Here is a 23,495-nt window from a genome sequence, read left to right as displayed (position 1 = left end):
ACAGGCTTGGGATTTATGGATCTAAAAAGATGGGTGAGCAGAGGAACAACTAAAGGAGATCCGGAGGACCTAAAGGAGTTGAGCAGAGGAACACCTAAAGAAGTCCGAAGATTTTATAACAGAGCACGTCGTAAAAAAGCATTTTATCGCCACTCCACCACCATAAATAACCAATTACGAATGCTGATTGCGGGGGGATCTGAACCCGTCTGCTATGCTGACGATGTTATAAAACTTCTAAGCGCTAAGGATCCGAACTAGTTTTGCAGAAGGGCCGAAAAGGTCTTGCATATGGCATATGAATGGTCTAGACCCAGGGGTCTCAATGTTAACCCAGAGAAGACTGAAATATTCCTGTTCACGAGGACGCCGAAGGTCAATTTGACGCACCACTGACAAAGTCAAATACTTAGGAGTGATCTTGGATAGGAAACTGAATTGGAAGTGTCACATTCAGGAGCGTACTGAGAAGGCTAACAGATGTTGGGCACTATGTAGACGGGCCGTAGGCTTGAAATGGGGCCTGAATCCGAGGATAGTCCACTGGCTTTAAGGGAACGTGATTAGACCAATACTTACTTACGCCTCAGTAGTTTGGTGGACTGCTATGGAGAAAAAGTGCAACATAAGGACCATACATAAGGTTAAGAGAACATGTTGTCTTGGCATAGGCGGAGCGATGAGGATCACACCCACTGGGGCACTGGAGACTATTCTAGATATCCGACCTATTGACATACAGATTAAGTGTGAGGCAGCCACTGCGGCTATAAGACTTAAGGCGATGGGAGAATGGATTGAGGTTGGGAGCAGGTATCGCGGTATAATCTAGGCGACGATAGGAAACCTGGAAGGAAAGGAAGAGGTTTCCGATCGAATACCTGAGATGAACCTTGGCACTGCTGCCATCGGCACAGTCTTAATAGACGGTACCCTAGTATTGCCATCTGGAAGATTATGTTACACGGATGGATCAAAGCTAGAGGACAGAGTGGGCCTGGGGTTTACATTGAGAACCCAAGGACTGAGATCTATTTTAGACTGCCTGACCATAATACGGTCCTGCAGGAGGAAAACCGGGTGATCACGGAATGCGTGAGGTGATGTGGTGCTAACGCAATGACGTCGAGTCTGAACACCTTTACGGACAGTAAAATGGCAACAAGGACGATAACAACCAGTGCGGTAAGGTCACGAACAGTCTTGCAGTGTAAGAAGGAGATCAGCACCTTCTCTGAGGATGGCAAATTCACATCGTTAGAGTGCCAGGCCATAACGGAGTAAGGGGGAATGAAAGGGCAGACGATTTGTCGGTGAAGACCAGACGACTGGCGTCAATAAACTTGGTTAACGCAAAGCCTTTCAGGTCGACGCAGTCCTAGTTAAGGGCGTGGGCGATGAACGCAACAGTCGGTAGGTCGGAAGTCGGTCGGTAGGACGGCGAAAATCCTATGGGGGGATCCGGATCGTGAGAGGACGAGGCTATTGCTGAGAGGAAGTAAGAAGAGGTCAGAATAGCAAAATCGGTGTGGCAAGTTATAGCATGTGTAGGTCATGTGGGTAAGATGATTAGACATTGGATCATTTTTAATGTCATTGCCCGGCTTTCGCTGCTAAAAGACACCAGTACGTAGGTGGGGACGCAATACCAGACATAAACCAACTTAGGGGAGCGATATGGAAAACAATTAAGGATTTTGGCGATAAGCCGATTACTGGCTAAGGTGTATATCCATAGTGGCATGGGGCGGATTAATATACGCACCCTATTTTCAATCTAACCTTTTCAAAATACGACCTTATTTTCCTTGCAAGCGACTTTACCGTATATGAGACTATGGACACGTTTTTCTTCCTCGATTGCAACAATTTTAATTATGCAAAGAAAAATGATTATGTACGTTAAGTTAATTGGCTCTACGAATAGAGCTCTTACAAATTGCAGAGGAATTTCGTTCAGGAAGGGAGAAAATGGATATACAAATTCTGCGAAGGCAAAATACTACTCCAAAAATTAGTTTTCCGACAGACAGAAAAATTGGGATATGGATGAAACTTTTGTCAACATACCAGATCTACATACTGATCATTCTTTTTGTGAATTCAACAATGTCCCAGGAGAGGACCCTAATTTTGAGTTCAGATTTGTTACACCTGACAAACTGTTGTATAGTATCGTAAGTAAATAAGGAATGCGCTACCCCACATTCTACAATACTGCACATATCTTATCAATTCTATTTTGACATCCAGAATGTAAAAAAGGCGACGTGCAACTTTATACAAGTGGTTCCGTACATAAGGTTGGTGGGTGCACTACGAAAATCAACGAATACCTTTCAAGTGTGCATAGGTGAGCTACAGCAAATGGACTTCTGCTTAATTCAAGAAATCTAAATGGAATCATAGGCACTTCTCATTACATAACCCCGACATTGTTATAGATAATCAAAATAAAGATATAGTTTCTTGTGCGAAGAACTAAGGTGTTATATTTAATAGTACATTATGCTGGTCTGATCATGGGAATGGTATTGCCGGCCAAACAGGTGCAAAACCTTGTGCATTATGGGCCACACATTCCTTCAATCCAATTCAAGCTCGAGTCCTTTTGGTTCCCGGATTGTTATTTTTATTCATTCTTAAGTATATAGAAAACATAATCTTTACAGACTAAATTATAAATTTAAAAATGGATGCACTTAATGTAATCGGTGAAATAAGTAAGTATAGAACAAATTAAAGCGCGTTAAGTTCGGCCGGGCCGAATCTTATAGACCTTCCACCATGGATTGCAATTGACAAGTTTTGTCAATTGCGAAGAACTAAGTTGTTATATTTAATAGTACATTATGCTGGTCTGATCATGGGAATGGTATTGCCGGCCAAACAGGTGCAAAACCTTGTGCATTATGGGCCACACATTCCTTCAATCCAATTCAAGCTCGAGTCCTTTTGGTTCCCGGATTGTTATTTTTATTCATTCTTAAGTATATAGAAAACATAATCTTTACAGACTAAATTATAAATTTAAAAATGGATGCACTTAATGTAATCGGTGAAATAAGTAAGTATAGAACAAATTAAAGCGCGTTAAGTTCGGCCGGGCCGAATCTTATAGACCTTCCACCATGGATTGCAATTGACAAGTTTTGTCAATGACACCTCAAATGCTGAGACCGATTTGTATATACGCTATGTAACGTTATTGACCATGTTACATGTTATCAAAAGATCATCTCTAGAGGCTCAAATAATCTAACCGGGAAAACGGTTTATGGAAGCTTTTTCGGAGGATGTACCGTACTTCCCATAATAGTTAAATGTCATAACAATACACTATGGGAAAAATTTCAGCCAAATCGTATAATAAATGCGCCTTCTAAGGCCCAAAAAGGCAAACTAGGAGATTGTTTTATATGGCAGCTTACTTAAACTTATAAGAATATTTAGCAAAATTTTGAGCGGCTAGCGAAAGGAATGAAAATCCGTGTATTTTTATACCCACCACCATAGGATTCATTTATTTAGTCATTCCGTTTGCAACACATAGAAATATCCATTTCCGACCTTACAAAGTATATATATTCTTGATCGTCATAAAAATCTAAGACGATCTAGCCATGTCCGTCCGTCTGTCTGTTAAGAACACGATACAGTCTTTAAAAATTGAGATATTGAGCTGAAATTTTGCACAGACTCGTATTTCTTCTATACGCAAGTTAAGTTCTTGAATGGGCAAAATCTGACGATATTTGGATATAGCTGCCATAGAGACCGATTTAGGGTCTTCAGGCCATAAAGACCGCAGTTTTTGTACGATGTCGATGAAATTTGAAGCAATGAGTTGTACTTAGAGCCACGACATCCAAAGTTCGGCACGGCCGAACTTAATGCGTTTTTACTTGTTTCTCATTCTTTTGAAATTTATAGGGAGATTGGAGCACTTTTAAAAGGAGACGTCCACGAGTTTACAAAGAAAGAGTTGATCCATTTTCTATTCCGGACCATCACTTTAAAGCCAAATATCGGTTTAAGAAATCAACGGCAAAAAAAATTATTGGTCTAATAAAAAATGATATTGAATTAAGCAAAAGAGGGCACGGGACTCCGGCCGAACTACAAGTTATGGTTGCTTTGCGTTGTTGGGGTCGCAGAAAGGTTTGTTTACTTGTTGTTAAATGATTAAATTTAATCCTTTTATTGGCAAAATCCTGTTTCTAGGTTCAAGATGATGCGGGAGATTTGCACGGATTAGCCCAACCAACGGTTTCAAGAATATGCAATAGAGTTGCTCGCGCTTTGGCTCGTCATGGTATGGAATACATAAACATGCCGACATCTCTCGAAGAGCAAGCCGTAATAATGAGAGATTTTAAGGCCATTAGAAACTTTCCGGGCGTTATTGGAGCAATTGATGGAACTCATGTTAAAATAAAAAAAAACTGGTGGAGATCTTGCCCAATATTATATAAACCGGAAAGGATTCTATTCACTGAATGTACAGGTGTGAGGTGATTTACTAATCGAAGGAGCATAATAAAAAATTAGAATTTCATTTTTAGGTAGTGTGTGATGCCCAATTGAAAATTCGCGACATAGTTGCTAGGTGGAGAGGAAGTACTCATGATTGTCGGATATTTAATGAATCTTCTATTAAGGAACGATTTGAAAAAAAAGTATTCAGGGGTCGTTTACTTGGAGATTCAGGATATCAGTTGACGCATTATCTATTTACTCCTCTCCTCCGCACTAACAACGAAAAGGAAGAACGCTACAATGTTGCTCATATTGCAACAAGGAATACATAAATTGCCAGATAAAACTTCAAAAAATTCTAAAAATGTTTCATAGTTATTTGACTGTTATTATGTGTTTGTGAATACACAATTTTAAAATCAGTTTATTAAGCAAAAAGTGTATAGTAGTTAAAATAGATTTTAAGCCCATAATAAGAACTGTTTGTGAATAAGGCTGTTAATCTATATACAATACAAATATGTAAAAATTTTAGATTAAATAAAAAAACTATGTATTGAGGTGTAGAATAGACTATATTTTAACGAAATCACAATTTTCAGAGAGATCAATACGATTATAATAATTATTAATTTCAACAAAGACACGACGAAATTGAAGCAGCTGAAAGATACAGGGGTGAACTAAAGGTAACATTTGAATAAATTCTATTCAAAATGAAATCGGAGACGATTTTATCTTGCGAAACTTTGAGAAAGAAGGTAATATTTGGAATCCAATTTTTTTTTCCTGTTAGGGCGCAGATTATTAAATTTTATAATTTTTCTTTGTTTCTCTTTCGGACGAGCTCAATGATCGAACATTTTCTTTGCAAATGGAAAAGGAAAGCCACTATGGGACACGTTTCGCAATTTAGTTACAATTACTCATCAGCCATATTATGTGTAAAAGCTTCAAGGGCCGTATGTTGTACTTGTACCGAATTTATTGGGAAAACCACTTTATGATACAAATACCACATTTCACATGTTCGACAACCCTGTCTATTAGCTGTTCTTCTCCTTACACACCAACCACTATGGGACGCGTTTCGCAATTTTGTTACAATTACTCATCAGCCAAATTATATGTGAAAGCTTCCAGGGCCGTGTGTTGGTATGTTGTACTTGTACCGAATTTATTGCCAAATCGCCTCTATGATACAAATACCACATTAACCACGCTCGACAACCCTGTCTAGTTCCTCGTAGTTGGCTCGCCCCAAAGTGAAGTTTTTGCAAAGAAAAATACTTTCAAACCAGATTATATATTTTATTTATTAATTTTTATACCCTCCACCATAGGATGGGGGTATACTAATTTCGTCATTCTGTTTGTAACACCTCGAAATATACGTCTAAGACCCCATAAAGTATATATATTCTTGATCGTCATGCCAATTTAAGTCGATTTAGCCATGTCCTTCCGTCTGTCCGTCCGTCCGTCTGTCTGTCGAAAGCACGCTAACTTTCGAAGGAGTAAAGCTAGCCGCTTGAAATTTTTCACAAATACTTTTTATTATTGTAGGTCGGTTGGTATTGTAAATGGGCCAAATCGGTACATGTTTTGATATAGCCGCCATATAAACCGAACTTGGGTCCTGACTTATTGAGCCTCTAGAGGGCGCAATTCTCGTCCGATTTGACTGAAATTTTGCACGTATTGTTTTGGTAGCACTTGTAACGAACCCCAACCTTATGGCCCTAACTCCTCAAAGACGGTGCTACCTAGATTTCCGGCCGTGCTCATGGATAGTGGGGGGGTCGTTGTCCTCTTAGAGTTTGGGTACGGGTCGTCAACATAAGAATTTAAAAATAGGTAGGTAGCATTATCCTTCAGATTCGATTTAAAACCAAATAATAAAAAAGTGGAACTAATAAGATCGCGAGCGGAAAGAGAGTGTGCTGTTTTTTCCCTTTCCTTTCTTTACCCACCCTAACCATTGCTACTATTTCGTATTGTGACAAGCAGCCCTATTCACCTAACCTATTCCCAAGTGTTTCGAAAATTTACATAATCATTATAACGATTTATTTTGTGAATAATTATTATTTATTATAGCGATATTTTAAAATGAATATATATTAGCTACAGTGGAATTAAAATTAATTAATATTTGTATATTAATGGAAAATAAGTTTTTAAGTGATTTTTTTTTCAACTGGAGTTAGTTAAAGTTATTAATAAATTATTTTAAGAAAATTAATAAGGTAAAGAAATTGACAAAAAAATTAACATAATAAGGTTAATGTTAGGTGTATCAATCCTTAATAGGACTTTGAATTGATAAATATAAAAAACACAAATTTAAAAAAAAACTCTCCAAAGCTGCAAAAATTCCTCACCGACTGCAGGCCTGAAGTCTCCAGCCAATTCTGAAAAAAAACGTAGTTAAATAAAAATTTACCAATTCAAAGATCACAAAAGTCTTCTTCTGTGTACAAAAATAGTGGTAAATGTTCAAAATATTCTATTTAAAATTATATTATTCCTTATCTGAATTTCTTATATACAAATTTGCATCCTCCAGAATTGTTTTTTTTTTTTTTTTCCAAGTCTACATTAAAATAAATCTCAAATTTCTGCAGCTAACATTCATTTAGGTAATCAGCCAATTTTGCCAAAATTAAACAATTATTCGCCATCAATTAACGCCATAAGGATTTTGTAAAACAGGAAATATTTTAGGGAATATTGTAAATTTTGCCTTCCTTTGCGTTAATCTTCGAAAATATATTGTCGGAAACCAATCCAATGACCGGAAGCTCTTAAAATTTTTCATTGAAGCCCAATTTATCGTCAGATATTTATGGCAGAAGATATTTCATGAAATATTGTAAGATTCAAGTTTGGAATCGTTTGTCTCCCTTTGCATTAATCCTCCAAATTAATGCGACCATCACTTAAATTCATTAAATCAGCATACCTTTCTTTTGTTCAATGAATTATCCGAAAATTTTCGTATCTCAGTTTTATCCAACGTTCTCCTTTCCAAATTTTTCTAACAATCCCCTAATACATTTTTTCCCCCGGCAACGAAATAACAAAACCCATAGCAACAAAAAATATAAATACTTAATTTAAAATAAAATATTTCAATTTAACAAGTACCGGCATGGCCTCACAAAACAGATACAGCTTCCGGTTTATAAACCCAGGAACTGGATCAGTAAAAGGTGGATCCTCTAGCTTGAATCTATTAGTAATATCATGTCCAAATATCCTTTGCGTGATACACACCAATATCTCCACTTTCAATTTCTTGCAACTCGTAATTCACTTAACCAATTTTCCGTAAAACCTTTGCCTGTATTCCAACCGGAGCCAATTTCGAATTAAAATATCCAATACGTGAGCTCTGGCTAAAGTTTCTACGAATCACCAACTGTTCTATAGAAAGTTTCTTATACCTTGATCGCAAATTGTAACTACGAACGTTCTTGCAATATGCCCTTTTAAGACAACCTTTTACATTATCTCTTATAAGCGAAAAATTATCATGGCGTTCAAGCATTGTATCCGAGTCAGCTAATAGATTCAAATTGGCTAACAATTTGTAGTCATCCCCATGTGTTACTATAGACTGCCCGAAAACAATTTGATATAGTGTTCTTCCTAATGATTGATGTATACTATTTCTAAGTGCGCTAAGGTATCCGTCCCAACATCGTTGATCTTCCCGCACATACGAACGTAGTGCCTCATTTACACACCGATTCATCCGTTCACTGAGCGCTATAAGCCGCAGTAAGCATTTGTTTCACCCCATATTGGTCTAGAAATTGCTTGAAATCATTACTCCGAAATTGGGATCCATTATCGGAAACTATAATTTCCGGAACGCCAAAGCAGTCAAAAATATCGTTTCTTAAATATTTTATAATGTCCTTTGAAACAAATTTTTTCATTGGCCTCAAGAAAGTAAATTCGAGAAATGATCTAGAACAATAAGTATTCCGATATTGCCAGACCTCATCCTCGGCAAAGGTCCAATAAGATCTACATATGTAACGTCGTTGAAATGGCCTCTCAGTCACTACCATTTGACCCAACGCTGGTCTCAGAGCCATTGTCGGAGTTTTCGATGTCTTGCATAACTCGCATTTCATTATGTACACCTTTACATCTCTTACAAGTCCTGGCCAATAAAAGTAACGCCTTATTCTCTCCAAAGTATTATTAATGCCCCATGGGCTGAATTAGGAATGTCATGAGCCGCATATACCACATTCATTCGTAGAGAAGAAGGAACATACAATTTCCATATATCAGACTCGCCTTCAAATCCTAAAGAAAAATCAGTACGCTTATACACAAATCAGTCAATGATTCTAAAATCGGGTAAACCTGACTTCTCAACCTCATCTCTCAAGGATTTGTATTCGTCGGAGTCAAAAGCTTCAGAATCGAGATCTATGGATGCAAAAGTTTCCAATTCAATAGCATTCACAGCTTCCTCACCTTTATGCACTCTCGATAACGTATCCGGGACCACAATATCCCTGCCACTACGATGCTCAATCGAAAAATTGAAGCATTGAAGCCCATCTTGCTAGCCTTCCTGACAAATCTCTCTGATTCATTAACCACTTCAAACTTGAATGATCTGTAAGTATTTTAATCTCCTGACGCTCAATATATGCCCTTAACTTCTTTATTGCCATTACGACAACTAATCATTCAAGCTCGGCAATAGTGTAATTACGCTGAGTTCAACTTGTGGGACATATATGCAATTGGTCTCTCACAATCCTCCTCGTCTAACTGAGCCAATACCGCTCCCACTCCATAGAGTTAAACTGAAATCACTTGTAGCGTGTTTATATGAGCTCCTGATAAAACACTCCGTACTCTGTTTATAAACCACAAAAAGTTACAATTCAACAAGTGGTACACCCTGTGTTCAATAATAATCATATTCGAGTAACAGAAAGTGTTATGTGTTACAAACATTTGCAATTTATTTTTGTGTAAAAAAAAGCAAAAGCCAAATTTACAAACAAACAGCATTACAAGAAAAACGAGTGAGAAAGAGAACTGATGGTGAGAGTAACAGAGAAGTGTCAAGCGAAACGTAAAAGTATAAATTGCGAAGCTGCTCCAAACAAAGTTAAATTAAAGTTAAAGTTAAACTCTTAAGCTTTCAACAACAGAAGCAGATTAAAAATAGCTATAAAGACTTGCGCCTAAAAGTTGACTTTAAATTTTTAAGAAAAATAATAAAGATTTTAAATGAGTCGCGCTGTGAGTTTTTCAACTTTTTTATATTATAGACACGCACCATAAAGTGGGGTTTATTTTTGCACACATCTTCGAACCATCCGTTAATTTCAACATGACTGATCAATACGAAGGTGACGTTACACAGGTAAACCTTCAAGTAGAGAAGAACGTTGTGGTAAGAGATTCAAGAGCACCCAAACACGACCGACAGAGCCTTATCCGTCGATCTTTTGGAAAATTCAGCGAAGACACCGCGGTTATCTGAATCGTCCGAATAATACGATTGACATACATGGGCTTCAGGTTGTACTGGAGTCCGTAACACTGAGTTATACTGATGTTATAATCACTGGGGACTTTACCTCAAACATACTTATAGATTCAACTCTGACTGATGCTATGTTGACACTTAGCCTATTCGTCACCAATAATACAAACCCAACACATTTCACGTCAACCATCAATACACTCTTAGATTTGTTCTTTGTCAATAATTCTTTGAAGATATCATTATATGATCAGATTTCTGTTCCATGTTTCTCTAAGCATGATCTGATTTATCTCGCCTACGATTTTGATTTGCGGGAGGAAGAGGAGGACATATCTTATCGTGACTACGGTAATTTGAATTATGAACATTTAGTTGGTATGATCTACCAGGTGAACTGGGATGACATTTTTACCCTTTTAACTGTCGATCAGCAGACGGCTTTCATGACGGATAACATTTTACGTCCCTATGATGCAACAGTTCCAATACGGATTTAAAGGGCTTCAGCCAAAACAAAGCCATGGTTCAACTCAAGAATCAAGGCGCTTAACGGGGATAGGGACTTGGCTTACAGTAGATGGAAGCGTTTCAAGTCTTCAGAGCTGAAAGAAGAATTCCGTGAAGCCAGGAGGAAAGTTAACAGTTTTATTAATGCGGCTAAAATGGAGTATTATTCTTCAAAATATGATTGCGCAGTGGGCTCGAAGAGTAAGTGGAAGGTGATACATGACATCGGAGTGGGTAAACCCAAGTCAATCACTCGATACCATGGGGATCTAGATGAACACAACAGGACCTTCGTAAGCATACCCGATATACAAACGGACACACAATTTTACAGTGATGATGATGGGTCGGCTTTCGTTTTTAATGCCCGTAGTCCTTTTGAGTTTAAATGTGTTAGCCATGAGGAAATTTTTGAGAGTTTTATCCGTGTTAAGTCAAATGCAATTGGCTTGGACGGAGTTGATCCGAGATTTGTACGAATGTTACTTCCATATCTCCTACCGTACTTTACGTACCTGTTTAATTCAATTTTGAGCTCCAGTGTGTATCCTATTACGGGGAAGCATGCAAAGATTATCCACATTCCCAAATCCGAACGTTGATTATCGGCCGATATCAATCATATACTATCTCTCCAAGGTTTTCGAGAAAATTTTTCATGGACAGATGTCGGTATATCTTCACCAAGAGTCCCTGTTGTCAGAAAGACAGTCCGGCTTCCATTCTGATCATAATTGCATTACGGCATTGGTTGAAGTGGCTGAATCGATCAGAAATGACATTGATGAGAACAAAATTGGCTTTCTGGTACTTTTGGGTCACTCCAAAGTTTCGATACAATTGATCACCTGAAGTTGTGCATGAAACTACGGAATTTTTTAACTTCACATCAACGGCAACGAGTCTGATTATGTCGTATCTGAGCGTTAGATGGCAGTCTGTAGGCGCATTATCTAACCCCTTGTTCGTACGTAAGGGGGGGTCCTCAAGGCTCGATTATAGGTCCACCTAAATTTAACGCGGACCTACATTGCGTTTATGACTGGGCGACTGCAAATGGTTTGTTGTTAAATCCAAGTAAGTGTAAATGTTTGGTTGTTCACAAAAACAAGAATTTCAACATGCGACAACCGGATATTTACGTTAATGGCCAGAGGATTGATATTGTATCTAGTGCGAAGAATTTAGGCGTGGTTTTTAACAGTTCTTTGAGCTGGTCCGATTATGCTAACATTGCAGCCGGGCAGACTTATGCAAAGCTTCGTGCTTTATGGATCACATAATCTTTTACACCCATAAAAATCAGAATTCTTCTGGCGAAAACATTCCTAGTTCCAGGTTTGATATATGGTTTTGAACTTTTTTCGAATTGTGATTCTTCGAGCCTCCGAAAATTTAATGTAGCTTTTAACAGCATAGTCCGTTATGTGTATGGTTTAAAAAAGAATCAGCATGTTTCACAATATGTAGATTCTCTATTTGGACTTAGTTTCAACAATCTTCTAAATACCAGATCATTAATATTTTTACATAAGATTATTGTGGAAAAGAAACCCAGATATTTGTTAACTTTCTTCCGTCTTCTAAAACGAAGAAAGTTAATACCTTTTAGAAGACGGAGTCTTATGTTTAAACGACAATTTTATATTAGCAACATACGACTTTAGAATAATCTATCACACGATATTCAATGCATCAGCAACACTATTACATTTAAAAAACGGCTTATTCAATTTTTCTGATAGTTAAATGATATTAATGTCTTTAAATTTTGCTTTGAAATTTTTTTAAATTATTTTGTTTTTGTAACCATTTTTTATTTGTGCTTTTTGTTAAATTCCCAATTACATACGGCTGTTTTTTAATACTTTTTATTTGTAAACACTGTTTTAGTCCACTTTTTATTTATTATAACCTTGTTTATTCATTAAGAACCTACTTTAGTCGGATGTATTATATAACAATAAATCTACACTCTAATTATAGGATTGTTGTGTAGACAATAAATCTATAAATAAATTAATAAAAGTGCTTGCATCAAATTGAAGGATAAAGGGTTTTTTTTATAATTTGGATGTATAAGTAGCTGTGCCGTGGTTAGTTTGTCATTCAAATCCTCAAAAGCCTTCTGTGCTTCTTCCGTCCACTCGAAACTTTTCTTCTCCGATAATAGCTCGGTCAAAAAAAAGGTTATACTAGAATAATTTGCTATAAAGCGGCGGTACCAACCGGTCATACCTAAAAAGCGCCTCAGTTGCTTAATGGACTTTGGAACCGGTAATTCCTGTATAGCATTAACTTTGTCTGCGTCTACCTGTAAAGTACCATTTCCGACAACAAAACCTAAATATTTCACACGACTTAGACCAAAACTAATTTTCTTAACGTTTACAGTTAACCCCAGCAAATGTGTCAGGTTTTGATCAAAATTCTGCGAGACAATCAGAAGATCGTCTAAATAGACGAAAACATGCGATTTTAAGTTATATGGTATAACCATATCCATAAGACGGCACAGTGACTGGCTGGCATCCTATTAAACTGATACAGTGGCCGATTTGATACTGTGAACGCTGTCTTCGCTTTAGAACTCTCCTCCAGTTTAATTTGCCAAAAGGCGTCTTTGGGATCTATTTCCGATATGCAATATACAGGAGGAAGTCTGGCTATAAAACCGTCAATATTAGGTATTGGGTATGCATCCTTAACAGTGACCGCATTTAGTTTCCGACTATCAATGCACATACGTACTTTTCCTGGTTAAAGAAAGTCTGTCCGAATTTGATTCGTCAACAACTATTTCTGATACTAGTCCAGTCGAGATAGTAAGGCCCAGAAATCGTAGCCACAAATAATGTCAAGTAATCGATGGTACAATTAAAAACTCAAATAATTTCGTTTTCCCCTGAAATGTTATTTCCAATGATAACGTTCATAAAACTGTTTGTCTTTGGCCGTCCGCTGTCTGTACACTACTAATAAATTTATGAAAACTCTTTTCATTTTGAATATCAATGGCAAGTTTCCCACCAATGACGCCTTTGTTAGCACCACTGTCCAATAATGCAAAATAAACTTTGTCTCGTACATAAAATTTCACATATGGTCTGTTATCACAATTTCTATTAACAACAACAAATAATTTATAAGCCTTGAGCTTTCTATAATAATCTCGAATTCTCCTTGAGGACCTCAATCTCCTCTTCGACTGTCCAAATATTCTACTTCTAGCATCCTTATATTCCCTTAAGCGAACATGATATGATCGCATTAATGGATGTACTGGAGCCATATGACAGTCCTACACACTACTTCTTTCTATTTCATCCTCATAAACAGTCTTACTTCCGGATGTCCGTCCTACTTCCGACGAACATCCGCCCTTCCGTTTCCCTGTATATTTTTGCTACAATTTGGGCACGTAGGTTTATAAAGATCCTTAACTCCGCAACCATAGCAAAACACTCTCCTTGGTGTCATACACTCCATGTATGTGTGTCCAGGTTTATCAAAGTTCCAACACTTAAAATTCGGTTGAATTCCTCATACTTCCTGTTCAAAGTGCGCTTCCGTATCCGCCTCCTCTTCATCGACATCCGGTGCATCTAATACCGAAATTTTGTTTCGAGTGGATTTGCGTGATTCAATTGCGAGGCATTCCTTTACAAAGCGTTCATGTTTCCTCATTTCACACCGAAGTCTCGCCACAGAGGAAATCTCCAAATGAAGAAGTTCATGCCTAATATCACTCCTTAAATTGCGAAACTGTTTCACATAGATCTGCATCCGAAATCGGATGCTTCAATCTGTCAGTCAGTTTTGAGATAACATCAACGTAGTCATCGAAACTCTCTCCATTCCTTTGCTTTCGTCGTCGATGTTCGTCCAGGACATCAGAGTCTGTATAATCGACCTTTTATTTCTTTTTCAAAGCGTTCGTCAGTGCAATCCAATGTATATGATCCTGTTCTTTATGATACCGCCAGTACCATTCCAAAGCCTTTCCTTCAAACGACAAGTACACATGGTCACAAATTAGTTCAAAATTTCCATCTAAATTTTTAGAGGTCAAAATATTAACGCGATAAATAAACTCATCTACGTTAATCGCACTATCATAACCACTGAACTTCAAATTCCAGTTACGTATTATATTCAAGGCTTTCTCCGTAGACAAATGACCGCGTAGCTGATCCATATTCGATCGCGATGAAGTATCATGCCTTTCAGAAACATCTCTTTTGGTACCGTCCGTGTGTGTCTCAATATTAAATTCCCGAAACATAGTCCCAATCTGTTCTGAAATAACACCACCAATTTCGCGCCTAAACGAATCTAGGGACTCGGAAACAATCTGTCGCACATGTATGTCGCTATTTCTATTATTATCGTCTGAATTATTTGTGGGGACATTTCTTCGTCGTGAAGGATTTCAATGAGTGCCATCACCAGACTCCAAGTCAATAGTGAAACTTACGTTTGCTGGCTGCTCTTAATTAAGAAAATTTTCTTGACTTCTCGTTAAAACCATTGTGTTAAATATGTATAACTATAACTGATAATCAGATAAAATTTCGTTACTCCACTAGGAATACTGGTTAGTGAATTAAAATTATTTAGCCCCGAACAAAAAATAAAATGTTAGAAAAAGAAATGTGGTTGAACCATAAAAAAATAAAACAAAAACTAAGACATCATTTATGTTATGTGAGTATACTACCGCACTGCAGGCAGCAATAAAATCTACAACATAATCAAAATGAATCTAATTTCGAAATGAAATGAGAAAAGGCCAAATAGGGAGTGAATTTTCCGTGAGAATACCTTCGAAAACATCCAAACATATTATCTCAAACGTCAAAATCTCACTAATAGGATAGAATAGTATCTCTTATATCATTCGTATAAAATATCTCTGGTGAAATAGTTTATATCCCAAAAATGATACAAGAGACCCCAAAAAGAAAAAAAATTAAAAGAAAAATATACATATTGTATAAATATACAAAAATGTTCGCACGACTAATAAATGCGTTATGCTACATACCGCTGGTCCCACGTTGGGCGCCATTAAATCTATGTCACGAACCCCAACCTTATGGCCCTAACTCCTCAAAGACAGTGCTACCTAGATTTCCGGCCGTGCTCATGGATAGTGTAGGGGTCGTTGTCCTCTTAGAGTTTGGATACGGGTCATCAACATAAGAATTTAATAATAAAAATAGGTAGCTTATCCTTCAGATTCGATTTAAAACCAAATAATAAAAAAAGTGGAACTAATAAGATCGCGAGCGGAAAGAGAGTGTGCTGTCAGTTTCCCTTTCCTTTATTTACCCACCCTAACCATTGCTACTATTTCGTATTGTGACAAGCAGCCCTATTCACCTAACCTATTCCCCAGTGTTTCGCGAATTATAGAAAATTTACATAATCATTATAACGATTTATTTTGTGAATAATTATTATTAATAATAGCGATATTTTAAAATGAATATATATTAGCTACAGTGGAATTAAAATTAATTAATAATTGTATATTAATGGAAAATAAGTTTTTAAGTCGATTTTTTTAAGAAAATTAATTAGGTAAAGAAATTGACAAAAAAAAATTAACATAATAAGGTTAATGTTAGGTGTATCAATCCTTAATAGGACTTTGAATTGATAAATATAAAAAAAACACATTTAAGAAAAAAAATCTCACCAAAGCTGCAAAAATTCCTTACCGACTGCAGGCCTGTAGTTTCCAGCCAATTCTGAAAAAAACGTAGTGAAATAAAAATTTACCAATTCAAAGATCACAAAAGTCTTCTTCTGTGTACAAAAATATTGGTAAATGTTTAAAATATTCTATTTAAAATTATATTATTCCTTATCTGAATTTCTTATATACAAATTTGCATCCTCCAGAATTTTTTTTTTTGTTTTCCAAGTCTACATTAAAATACATCTCAAATTTCTGCAGCTAACATTCATTTAGGTAATCATCCAATTTTGCCAAAATTAAACAATTATTCGCCATCAATTAACGCCATAAGGATTTTGTAAAACAGGAAATATTTTAGGGAATATTGTAAATTTTGCCTTCCTTTGCGTTAATCCTCAAAAATATATTGTCGGAAACCAATCCAATGACCGGAAGCTCTTAAAATTTGCATTGAAGCCCACTTAATCGTCAGATATTTATGGCAGAAAATATTTCATCAAATATTGTATGATTCAAATTTGGAATCGTTTGTCTCCCTTTGCCTTAATCCTCCAAATTAATGTGACGGTCACTTAAATTCATTAAATCAGCGTATTCCTTTCTTTTGTTCAATAAATTTTCCGTATCTCAGTTTTTTCCAACGTTCTCCTTTCAAAATTTCTCTAACAATCCCCTAATAAATTTTTTTTCCCCAGCAACGAAATAAAAAAAACCCATAGCTACAAAAAATATAAATGCTTAGTTTAAAATAAAATATTTCAATTTAACAAGTATCGGCATGACCTCACACACTAACAACAACTACGCTAAGCATGGTTTAAATTGATCCATGTTTTGATATAGCTGCCATATAAACCGAACTAGGGTCTTGGCTTCTTGAGCATCTAGAGGGCGCAATTCTCGTCCGATTTAACTGAATTTTTGCACGTAGTGTTTTGGTATCACTTTGAACAACTGTGTTAAGTATGATTTAAATCGGTTCATAATCTGGTACAGCTGTCATATAAACCGATCTTGGATCTTGACTTCTTGAGCCAATAGAGCGCGCAATTCTCATCCGATTTGGCTGAAATTTTACATGAGGTGTTTTGTTATGACTTCCAATAACTGTGCTAAGTATGGCCCAAATCGGTACATAACCTGATATATATACCGATCTGGGATCTTGACTGCTTGAACCTCTAGAGGCGCAATTCTCATCCGATTTGGCTGAAATTTTGTACAACGGCTTCTCTCATGACCTTCAACATATGTGTGTAATATAGTCTGAATCGATCAATAGCTTGATACAGCTCCTATATAAACCTATCTCCCGATTGTGCTTCATGAGCCCCTACAAGGCGCAATTCTTATCCGAATGAACTGAAATATTACACAATGACTTACAATGTTCAGCATTCATTTATGGTCCAAATCGGACTATAACTTGATATAGCTCCAATAGCATAACAGTTCTTATTCAATATTCTATGTTTGTCTAAAAAGAGATACCGCGCATAGAACTCGACAAATGCGATCAATGGTGGAGGGTATTTAAGATTCGGCCCGACCGAACTTAGCACGCTTTTACTTGTTGTGTTTGGTGTGTTAATACAAAGTGTATGTAAAAGTAATTGTGCGGCATTAAACAAATTAAGAAATATTTGGTTTTGTTTGGTTGTCGTTTGTGTCTGTACAGGTAACATCCACTTATCCAGCGGTTATTATCAAGCTCCCAGGAGGGTTTGGCCAAAAGCTGTAAAAGAGAGGATACCGTCAGCAAATAAATTTATTAAAATCAACATTAAATCCCGAGATACTGGGGAATGAGATTGGTGTTGTGTGTAAAGCCCAAGAATCCTACAAAGAAATAAAATAAGAATATCGATTAGAACTTATTATTATAACCTAGAATTTATTATTATATCTTAGAAGAGAAACAAAAATCGACAAAGAAAAAAAAAGATTCTACAAAATAAAGTAATTGACTTCTACACAAATAAAGCAGAGAAAAAAGAAGATCAAAAAAGAGCAATATAGAATTAGTTATGGTTTAGAAAAAAATTGTTTTTTGTGATGTCTGTGATTTTTGTGATGTAAAAATTATTAATACCAGCGCAAAAATAATCTTGTGAGCGTAGGATTTACAGAGCCTATTAGGATCTGCGGTTGAGAGAATTCATTGCCCCAGGCATTTACAGGGGAAAACCATACTAACAGAGCTCTCTTAGTTAGGTGTATGGTGTGCAATTATTAAGCCAAGACTAGGCTTAATCGAAAACTGGCTCAAATTTAATTAAAGCAATACTGGTGTTAGTGATTTGGGAAGAATAGTTTTAGTTTTTTATGAAAATAAATGTTTTTCAATGTTAATATAATAATGTTTGTGTAAGTTGCTTTAATATGGGAAAGATGGTTGCATTGGTTGGTTGTGAGGTGAGCTAAACGGTGGAAAGTGGGGTCCTCGAAAGAAATACTCCTAGGATCAGGAGGACCAAGGAAGGGAGGGCAGATGTGGATGCATCCATCAAACTCCTTGAAGAAAGGTAGGGTCGTTCTTTTGGTGTATTGCTTTTCATTTTGTGTTAAACTTCCAAATTTTCTTGTTCGTCCCTATGGGTTGATATTTGCAAGGGTTGAAACCTTCCTGGGCACCCTGAGCTAGTTAGGAACTCCAGCGTCAATGCCTTAAGGTGCACGTAACAATTTATTGTGAAGATGCCTCGGTGATACAAATACCACATAAAACAAGCTCGAAACACCTGTCTGTTAGCTGTACTTCTCCCAATGCATGTGTTTTTATGTAATGGCTAATTTTCTGTCTGCACAAATTACACTACTCCCATGGTATGCAAATCATTCTGTCCGTCCGTTGGAGGTTGTATAGATGGCTTCGAACGCTAGACAACGGCGACGATTCTCGCTGTTGCTCCGTGTGCCCAGGTGGGAATTCCGGCCGGGCTCTGCCGAATTTACTCATTTTCAAGATTTTTTGCCCGTTTGGGCGAAGATCATTACATTTTTACAAATTTTATTTGTTTCTCTCTCGAGACGAGCTCAATGATCAGAGATTTTCTGTGCAAATGGAAAAGGGAAGCCTGAGATCTCAAACACACACTACCAATATGGGACTTGTTTCGTAATTTGGTTACAATTACTCATCAGCCATATAAGGTGTAAAGGCTTCAATGGCCGTTCATTGGAATGTTGTACTTGTACCGAGTATATTGCAAAAACCCCTCTATGATACAGATAAGTTTTTGTGTAATGGCAAATTTTCTGTCCACACACATTACACTACTCCCATGGTATGCCCACGATTATGTGCACCTGTTGGAAGTTGTATTGATGTCTTCGAACTGCAGACAAAGCCAAAGGTTCTCGCTTTTGCTCCGAAGAGATTTTTATATTTTACAATTTTTGTTTATTTTCTTTCGAGACGAGCTCAATGATCGGAAAATTTCTTTGAAAATGGAAAAAGAAAGCCAGGGATCGCAACACACACCAACCATTATGGGACGCGTTTCGTAATTTGGTTACAATTACTCATCAGCCATATTAGCTGCGAAGCCTTCAAGGGCAGTACGTTGGTATGTAGTACTTATACCGAACTTATTGCTATTGATATAAATACCACACTATTTGCGCGCGACAATGCTGTCTATTAGGTGTACTTCTCCCAATGCATATGTTTTTGTGTAATAGCAAATTTTCTGTTTGCACAAATTTCACCACTCCCATGTTATGCACATGATTCTGCGCTTCTCTTGGAAGTTGTATTAATAGCTTCGAATGATTTAAGGGCCGTACGTTGGAATGTTGTACTTGCACCGAATTTTCTTTTTGATGTTGTATTGATGGCTTCGAACGCTCATCAGCCATATTTAGTGTGAATGATTTAAGGGCCGTACGTTGGAATGTTGTACTTGCACCGAATTTTGTTTTTGATGTTGTATTGATGGCTTCGAACGCTTGACAACGGCAACTGCCAGAGATCGTAACATACACTAACCACTATGGGATGCGTTTCGCAATTTGGTTACAATTACTCATCAGCCATATATTATATGTGAAGGCTTCAAGCGCCATACGTTGGTACTAGTACCGAATACATTTGGAAAACGCCTCTTTGATACAAATACCACATTAACCACGCTCGGATACCTTGTCTTTTAGCTGTGTTTCTCCCAATGATTATGTTTTTGTGTAATGGCAAATTTTCTGTCTGCACAAATAATACTACCTACTCCCATGGTATGCACATGTGTCTGTGCATTTGTTGGAATTTGTATTGATGGCTTCAAACGGTAGACTACGGCATCCGCTCTCGCTGTTGCTCCGTGTGCCCCGGTTTGAATCCCGTCCTGGCTCTACCGAATTTTCTTATTTACATCAAATTTTAAAATTTCTGTAAATTCATGTTGGGATTCTTAGGCAAGCAAAACGAAGATTTGGTCACAGAGAAGTGGGAGGTCTTCCACAGGGAGGAGAAGGGGGAAAAAACCCTCTATGTGGTTGGCATTGATCAAGTGTCCGTGACAAAGGCATGGCGGGAGCAAAGCTGTCTTTTTCAAGATTGTGAAGACTAGAATAGGCAGAAATTTTCATTCTGCGACATCAGGCCGTGCAGTGGCGAGAGACCCAACGAAGCCTAACAAACAGGAACCCAACGACGACCCATAACTGACTTCAAGATTCGGAATACTGGGATAGGTAAAGATCCTAATATTGAAACGTTAGGAGGCGCAGCAACAGGAGTCTCAATGCAACCCAACGAACGGAGCCGATGATAGTACCATCACCAACACCAAGAAGCCCATTTACTTAAGATTTGGAACACTAAGGTAGGCAAAGATCGTAGTATTGAAACATCAGGCAGTACAGGGAATGCAAACCCAATACACCTTAACGAACAGGGACCCGACGATGGAACCATTACCGACTTTATAAAAAGTCGGAAGACTAGACTAGGTAAAGAACCTAAAACGATGACATCAGGCAGTGCAGTGACAGGATAGTCAATGCAGTCTAAAGAACAGGGAGCAGACGATGATTTCATCAACTACTCCCAAGATGTCCATTTACTGGAGGACCAATGTCTGAGGTAATCCACATAAACCTCCACCGGAGCGAGACTGCTGTACACGCTCTGAAGGAGAAAATCAGCAAGGGCAAGATTCATATTGCCTTAATTCAGGAGCCATGGACGACCCGGAACAAAGTTTCTGGACTGAACAATTATTCTATGGTAACACTGGTACTCGGCCGAGGACCTGCGTTATTTGTCATATAAATTTGATTTATATATTTTCTCCAGAGTTGTCAACATCGGATTCAACAGTTGTGAGACAGGGAGACGGTGGAGCATACACTTTACGGTGGTGGCACCACTTTATCTGGCTTTCGACTCTCCGACAGCGCCACCCACGTTGGAGCTGCAACGGCTGGTAAGAAAAGCAAAACAGACAGGAAACGAGGTACTAATAGGGTGCGAATAAGTTGAAACCCAACTGGACAAAATTCGGAAATTGAGGAAAATGTCAACAGAATTACGACTGCGCTGGTGGCGTCCTTCGAAAATAGTTGTCCTCTTCGGGAAAGGAAACTAGCCCAAGAAAAATCCTGGATGACCGGAGAAATTCGCAATATTGGGAAAGAGGTCCGCAGACTTTTTAACAGAGCACGTCGTAAAAAGTCGGAAGTTTATTGGGATGTGTATTACACACGGCCCAAGAAATACAATAAGATTAGCAGAGCCGCAAAACGTGCCTCCTAGATGCTTTTCTTCGAACAGGTCGATAGCGTTAATGAGGATGAGCTTCAAACGATTTAAGTCATCTGAAACTGATGGAATATTTTCGGCGTTACTACAGAAAGAGGCAGACTATCTGGCGCCTCGTCTGGCCAAAATTTTCACATCGTGGCTAGGACTTGCATGTACACCGAATGCCTGGCAGGAGGCAAGGGTGGTGTTTATACCCAAGCTCAGCAAGGCAAGTTGTGACACCAAAGGCCTACAGACCCATAAGCCTTACGTCCTTTGTACTCAAAACCATGGAACGTATTGTGGACACCATGATAAAGAGTATAACATCCAGCGAAATGCTTAAATACAAACAGCATGCCTATGTCAAGGGAAGGTCGGACTGCCCTGCACGAGGTTGTGCATAAAATAGAAGAATTCTTCGATGCCGAAACGTACACCCTGGCGGTTTGCATTGACATCGAGGGGGTTTTTAATAATGTGCGGGCAGACCCACTGATCCAATTTTTAGACCAGTACCGGGTGGACCCGGTCCTTAGAGACTGGATAAACCATATGCTAAGGAACAGGTGGATAAATTATGTGTCCCATGGCATAAATACAAGGGAAAAAGTGGCACAGGGAACACCACAGGGGGCATTTTATCGCCACTCCTATGTGTGACCACCATAAATGACCTATTACATTGTCTTAGCACAGGCGGAGCGATGAGGACCACGCCCACTAGGACCCTGGAGACTATTCTAGATATATGACCCATTGACATACAGATTAAATGTGAGGCAGCCACTGCGGCCATGAGACTTAAGGCGATGGGAGAATGGATTGAGGATGGGAGCAGCTCGTACCTTCGCGGTATAATCGAGGCGACGATAGGAAACCTGGAAGGAAGGGAAGAGGTTTCCGATCGGATACCTGAGATGAACCTTGAAGTCGAGAGGGAGGCACTGCTGCCATCGGCACAGTCTTGGATTGACGGAACCCTAGTATTGCAATTACTCATCAGCCATATTAGCTGCGAAGCCTTCAAGGGCAGTACGTTGGTATGTAGTACTTATACCGAACTTATTGCTATTGATATAAATACCACACTATTTGCGCGCGACAATGCTGTCTATTAGGTGTACTTCTCCCAATGCATATGTTTTTGTGTAATAGCAAATTTTCTGTTTGCACAAATTTCACCACTCCCATGTTATGCACATGATTCTGCGCTTCTCTTGGAAGTTGTATTAATAGCTTCGAATGATTTAAGGGCCGTACGTTGGAATGTTGTACTTGCACCGAATTTTCTTTTTGATGTTGTATTGATGGCTTCGAACGCTCATCAGCCATATTTAGTGTGAATGATTTAAGGGCCGTACGTTGGAATGTTGTACTTGCACCGAATTTTGTTTTTGATGTTGTATTGATGGCTTCGAACGCTTGACAACGGCAACTGCCAGAGATCGTAACATACACTAACCACTATGGGATGCGTTTCGCAATTTGGTTACAATTACTCATCAGCCATATATTATATGTGA

The 23,495-nt window shown here is 38.0% G+C and overlaps 1 protein-coding gene and 1 long non-coding RNA gene across 3 annotated transcripts in view; one reads left to right on the top strand and one right to left on the bottom strand.

Moving 5' to 3' along the window:
* The window catches only part of LOC106094268 (uncharacterized), a 131,099-nt gene extending 124,237 nt beyond the window's left edge, over nt 1–6,862 (top strand). The window contains exons 3-5 of one of the 2 annotated variants that reach the window (XR_009397406.1): nt 3,934–4,161; nt 4,225–4,507; nt 4,566–6,862. Coding sequence is in view for 1 of the 2 variants with exons in the window: in XM_059363996.1 (XP_059219979.1) it covers nt 3,934–4,161; nt 4,225–4,518 (522 nt within the window). In the remaining variant the exon portion in view is untranslated. The other variant, XM_059363996.1, reaches the window with a different exon arrangement.
* A 35-nt stretch (nt 6,863–6,897) lies between these two features.
* Nucleotides 6,898–8,026, bottom strand: LOC106092967 (uncharacterized). Its single transcript, XR_001222271.2, has 2 exons — nt 7,445–8,026; nt 6,898–7,285 (listed from the first exon to the last, which is right to left on the bottom strand). It is a non-coding gene; the product is annotated as an uncharacterized LOC106092967 (long non-coding RNA).
* Nucleotides 8,027–23,495: the final 15,469 nt, after the last annotated feature.

Source organism: Stomoxys calcitrans, chromosome 2, assembly GCF_963082655.1.
Source record: "Stomoxys calcitrans chromosome 2, idStoCalc2.1, whole genome shotgun sequence".
Taxonomy (NCBI): domain Eukaryota; kingdom Metazoa; phylum Arthropoda; class Insecta; order Diptera; family Muscidae; genus Stomoxys; species Stomoxys calcitrans.
The sequence above is the reverse complement of the archived record's forward strand: the minus strand, read 5'-3'. Positions and strand labels throughout refer to the sequence as shown.